Source organism: Lampris incognitus, chromosome 1 (genome assembly GCF_029633865.1).
Source record: "Lampris incognitus isolate fLamInc1 chromosome 1, fLamInc1.hap2, whole genome shotgun sequence".
Classification (NCBI taxonomy): Eukaryota; Metazoa; Chordata; class Actinopteri; order Lampriformes; family Lampridae; genus Lampris; species Lampris incognitus.
The window spans coordinates 30,994,676-31,000,675 of NC_079211.1; the positions used below are offsets into that span (position 1 = coordinate 30,994,676).

The window sequence follows — 6,000 nt, forward strand, 5'->3', positions numbered from 1 at the left end:
CAAAGATATGTCATAGGCACAAATAGGCATTCAGAAGCCTCCTCAGCTGCCAAATCTGCCTGTCTATTACCAGTTGAAGCAATGTCAGTGCCTTTGGTGTGAGCAGCACATTTTACTATTTTCAACTTTGAAGGTAACTTCATAGCATGTAGGAGTTCCTTTACAAATTGGGAATTCTTAATAGGGGTACCTGCCACGGTCAGGTAGTCCCTAGTAGCCCACATACCTGCCCAGTTGCACTATCTAACTTTGTCCATTAAACCAGTGCTTTGTACTGATGCAGTATTAATTGCTTTGGCTGGTGTTCATCCACCTCTATCTCCAGCTCATCTGCCACCTGTTTGCATCTACTGTCAGCGATGGACTGGGACTATAATTCATGTCGGGAGGATTAGCCATCGGGCCCTATCATAGCGTGAAGACGATGTGACATCACAAATACCTTTATGTATATTCACACATAGTACTGCAAATAAACTCGACCATATATCACCATGACATTACCCAGTGATATGTGAATGTTAAGGAGAATGGTACCAATATGAATAGGATGCAGGACTACTGGTTATTGTGAACACTTTTTGTCAGTAAATAAACAGTATTACCTTGTAGTTTTTAACAACTGTATGAGCACTGTTGTTAAGAAATAGTGAAATGCAGCATGTTTGTATCAAAACAACAGTACTACACACACAATGGCCTCCACACAGGTATAACAAATAACCAACCAAGTGGCAAGGTAATAGGAAACAATAACTCGCAGAAATTTGCTGTTCAACTGGGATCAGTATGATCCATACACTATAAATTTTATAACAGAGGGGAAATTGTGAACAAGTGCGGTAATGGAAAATGTATAATTTAAAATAAAGACATGAAACTGTTCATGATTCTTAATAGTCTTCGATTGAGTTTAGACATGGGAATTATGAACTCACAGAGAGAGGTCGACGGGGAGAGTGACCGTGAGAGAGAGCGAGAGAGACCACTGAGCAAAACCAATTTACAAGTGCAGTCAGTGGACTCAGTGCATTTAAAAATTAATCCCTACTACTTTATAAGCAAAAATTAAATCCTGCTTGGGATGAACATCATGATCATTAATTGTGATTATAGGTAAAGTCATTATCTACCCAGGGTGTACAGCTGCAATGACTTGGGCAGTCAGCCTTATCAGTGTAAAACCACCAACCCAAGTTATCAAAAATGAAATAATAATAAAAAAAAAACGAATGGACTAGCCCAGTGTGGCTGCGGCCCAATGGGAAAACTCCCAGCCCATGCCTGTCTACCACGATTTTTAGTCCATTTTTTTTATAGCTATTAGTGTACCTTAGGTACAGTCTGTTCATAAAAACAGATCCATTCATCACCAAACTTAAAAGTAATATTGCCATCATAATGAAGCATACTTTCCAAATACAGTCTTGACTGAACTGGTATTAAATGTAGGTTCAGGTATGGGCAATAGCACAGAGCAGGGTGAACTTCGAGGCTGTGCACCAAGTGAATTCAACGACTTGTCATAAATAAGGGTAGCAGGGTACTCTGATGCATCATAATAGGATACATACAGTTAGGGATGGAACTGGTACCGGTTTTTTCAATATATCATGACAAAATTCCTGATGGTTATCATACCATGTCTAATTTTCACAATCTCATTTACCATGGTTTTATTATCACTTCATTGTAATTTACGTAGCCATGGTGGCGCAGCATGCCATGTTGCTAGCTAAAAGTGCTATACTGACTAGCTAGTTTTTTCCAAAATAGTGGCAGAGGGAGGTGATAGTGCTGCTCAGATTTTTCACCCATCTAAAAGACAAAGTCTGAAGTCTGGGCATATTTTGGTTATTTTCTGATGGGAAGCCCATAGAAGATGACTACATCATCAGTCGCACATGCAGAAGAAAGTTGCTCGATAGGGGGCGAACACTGCCAACATGTTAGCCCATCTCCGCAAACATCACCCCTCACTTGACAGCGACAGCAAGGTAAGTTAAATTTGAAATATTATGGAATATTCATACCATTCCATCTCTACATAATCTCTACATACAGTACAGAAAAACTGAACTGGGTCAAGGTTTCAGATAACCTAGAGGTACGTGTGTGTGTGTGTGTGTGTGCGTGTGTGTGTGTGTGTGTGTGTTTGCGTACATACGTGTATGTGTGTGTGCACATGTCAAAAAAGGTCAAAAGACAAGGGGACATTATTCATATGAATCATACCTATGAAAACAGCCTCTGGTATCAAATTAAGTGAATATGAAAAAAAAAAAACCCAACAATGTTATTCTAGAATTAAAAGCTCAGAGGCCATCTGCCACTTAGACACAGTAAAGCCGAGGTCAAATACTTTTCATCCTTTCTACTGAATGGGTCCCCAAGAAAAGTGTGGTTACATAAAATCTGCTGTTTTCAGGGAGACATTATTTGTGTTTCAGTGTTATTGTAATGTTTTTTCATGTGGTGTTTCACCCCGCTTCTGTGTATGAACATAAAGATGTAAATATACATCGCTTTATTCTATTTTATAGGCACCGAGTACTTCAGTTTAGTTCTTTATATTTTGCATATTCTCTGTTTTTTTGCTTTATATTCTTGCTATTGTGTGTTTTTGATTTTTTTTGATTGCTTTTAGATTATATGAGGTGTAATGATGCTTCTTCAATTTCCCTCGGGATCAATAAACTCTATCTATCTATCTATCTATCTATCTATCTATCTATCTATCTATCTATCTATCTATCTATCTATCTATCTATCTATCTATCTATCTATCTATCTATCTATCGATCTAAACAGAGAGGTTTTTTTTAATTTATCAATGAGATTTGTTCTGTGAATAAGTGTGCTTGGCGGAGGGTGTGCGTGCGCACACGCACACGCACGCACGCACACACACACACACGTTTGCTTGGCCAACAACAGCAGCCTTAATTGATAAACAAACCTACTACATGTCCCAGAGCATCATAGCATTATATGCATTATCAATTTACCCACCCATCTGCATCACATAGACACCATTCTCTCTCTGTTTTTTTATTTTGACACCTACACACACCTACACTTTTCCACCTACTGACCTGTTTTCATTCTCTAGGCGGGCCAGGGTGCGCTGAAGCTGCTCCTTGTCCTGGTGCTCCAGGTGGGCTAGCAGCAGGTGCTGTCCACATGGCGAATCATGGTCCAGGGCTGGGCTGGAGTGACGCAGGAGGTACTGATCTTCATCCCTGAGTCCCCCACACAGGAAACAGCACACTGAGCCACCAGCAGCACAGAGCAAAGCCAGTGATGGCATGGGACGGAACAAGACAAAGCAGGACATGGCAAAGTAGCATGGGACTGTGCAAGACAACACAAGACACAGCAACACAGGACAAGACACGGCGAGACAGGTGAGGATGAAACAGTCCAGAATTGTGAAGGACACGAGTGGACAACAAAGTGTAGCACTATGTGGTCAGAGTTCATATTTGATTCTTTCTTTATCAATTGAGCTTTAGTTGCTGGCCTAACTGCTCCATCCGTCACTATTAGCAGGGGGTTAGGCCTGCATCTGTATGAAATGACAAAATTACACCATCTTGCATTGATTCTGTTTAGGGCTGCAGGGCTGTAGGGCAAAGCAATTTGATAGCGAACATTTTCTAACGATGATTAAGACAGCTCAGGCAATTGACGAGTGGGAACTTTTTTTTTTTTTTACCAATTTAGCGATGACTTTTTCCATCTTTTGGATGTATGAAATTCTCAAAGTCTGCTAGGTGGCACAGCGGATAGGGAGACCATCTTTTAATAAGATGAACAGCTTTAAAACCCCCGTGTTGGCAAACATCCATCCAAATATTTCACCTCCACCGTGTCTAACGGCCCTGTTTTGCAGCTGACCCTGCACTCTGTACCTGTAAAACACCTAATTCAATAGCATTGGATATTAATTTATTAATCAGTCTTCATTTTGTATGTTGTCTCGCAGCCAATGATTAGAAAACAGTCAAGTAAAGTAACGCCATAGTGGCTAAATGAAACCCCAGGCCAACAAGAATCAACCTAGGATAAACTCCCTATAGTCCAAATGACAGAAGAATTGTATTGCGTGTGTTGAGAGTTCTTTGTCCTTGAGCTATAAACATTCAGTACATGTCTAGTAATTATTCTGATGGAGACGTGACTGTCTGTTGTCATTAAATTATAGTGTGCCATAATGCTGTGGGCTCAGATAGCACTACAAACTGCTTGATTAAACATGATGTTGATTTTGACTGCAAGCTGTAGGCTTTACTGCCTGATGCCATTTGGCACATCATGGGAGTATTAATAAGCCAAGAGTTACCTTGGGCTTTTTACTGCCTACAGATGAATCGATGCACTTTAGTCCACATGCCATATGTTACAGGACACTGGTGATGCTGTTATTTAGACCACAGCCTTCTGCTGGCCAGCATGCTAAGGAGAAAGAAATGGTCCAAACTTGAAATGCTTTACTATCCGGGCAGTGACAAACTAACAAACTCTGACCACAACATAGGATAGCATGGAAAGAGGATAAAGGGTGCAAGAAGAAGCAGCACAGCACAGGACGAAGAACGCAATGCAAGCAACACAACAGCCAGAAGCACAAATATCACAGCAGCCTACACGGAGCCAGAAATAAATAAAAACAATGACAGACAGACAGGCAGTAGTAGTAGGAGACACAATAGGATACAAGGGTACAGCACCACAGAGCAACACAGCTCAAGACAAGAAGAGCTAGAAAGAGGTGCAACAAACACAAACTTTTGCATTCAAACACATCCCCAGTGAAACAAATACACTTCCAAATGCATGCCTAAAGACATACAGACACGTACATACTTGTGTGTTTTTTGGCAGAACTCAACCTGAGCAAAAGATACACAGATCAGCCAAAACATTAAAATCACCTGCCTAATACTGTGTAGGTCCCCCTTGTGCTGCCAAAACAGCTCTGACCCATTGAGATATGGACTCCACAAGACCTCTGAAGGGGTCCTCTGGTACCTGGCACCAAGACGTTAGCAGCAGATTAAGTTAATTATTAAGCTTCCTTTATAATCCCCTTGGGGACATTAATCTACTGTAAATTAACCCATCCTAGCTGTGATCTGTGTAGCTAGGAGCAGTGGGCTCCCCCACGCGCATCAATGAGCCTTGGGACGCCCATGACCCTGTCACCAGTTCACCGGTTCTCCTTCCTTGAAACCACTTTTGGGAGATACTGACTACTGCATACTGGGAACACCCCAAAAGACCTCCCCTTATGGAGATTATCTGACCCAGTCGTCTAGCCATCACAATTTATCCCTTGGACACTAGGATTGATAACAAGCTGAACTTTGATTGTAATACCAATTTGCGATGCAAAAAAAAAGTTAAAGTCGCTCAGATCCTTACACTTGCCCATTTTTCCTGCTTCCAACACATCAACTCCAAGAACTGACTGTTCACTTGTTGCCTTATATATCCCACCCCTCGATAGGTGCCACTGTAATGAGATAATCAGTGTTATTCATGTGCCGATTATTGGTTTTAATGTTTTGGCTGATCAGTGTATACATACACATAGCAACAGAGGCATTGGAAGCAAGTTTGAGCAGCACAGATATCAATGCTCAAAGTGCTCACAAAAAGACAGGTGCTTGCTGTTAAAGAAACTTGCATAGTCCTTTCTAAACCTCAAACCAAAGGCATCGACCTGTACGTAGGTTTTAATCACAACTCCTTCTGATGGTTCACACGTTGGCATGCAGGCACACACACACACACACACACACACACACACACACACACACACACACACACACACACACACACACACACACACACACACACACACACACACACACACAGATACACATACTCGTTGAAACTATTCCTCAGTGATGATATTCACATGTGCACTCTTGTATTATGCATACCTTGAACTACATAAAGATTCAGTATCTCTTTGAACAGAGCAACTGGGCT

General features: G+C 41.3%; 1 protein-coding gene across 1 annotated transcript in view; it reads right to left on the minus strand.

Annotated features, from left to right (window-relative positions):
* Window positions 1–6,000, minus strand: part of drp2 (dystrophin related protein 2) — a 130,107-nt gene that overhangs the window by 16,705 nt on the left and 107,402 nt on the right. Inside the window, exon 20 of the mRNA XM_056274530.1 lies at window positions 3,096–3,242. Within this exon, the coding sequence (XP_056130505.1) occupies window positions 3,096–3,242 (147 nt within the window). The remainder of the gene's footprint in view (window positions 1–3,095; window positions 3,243–6,000) is intronic.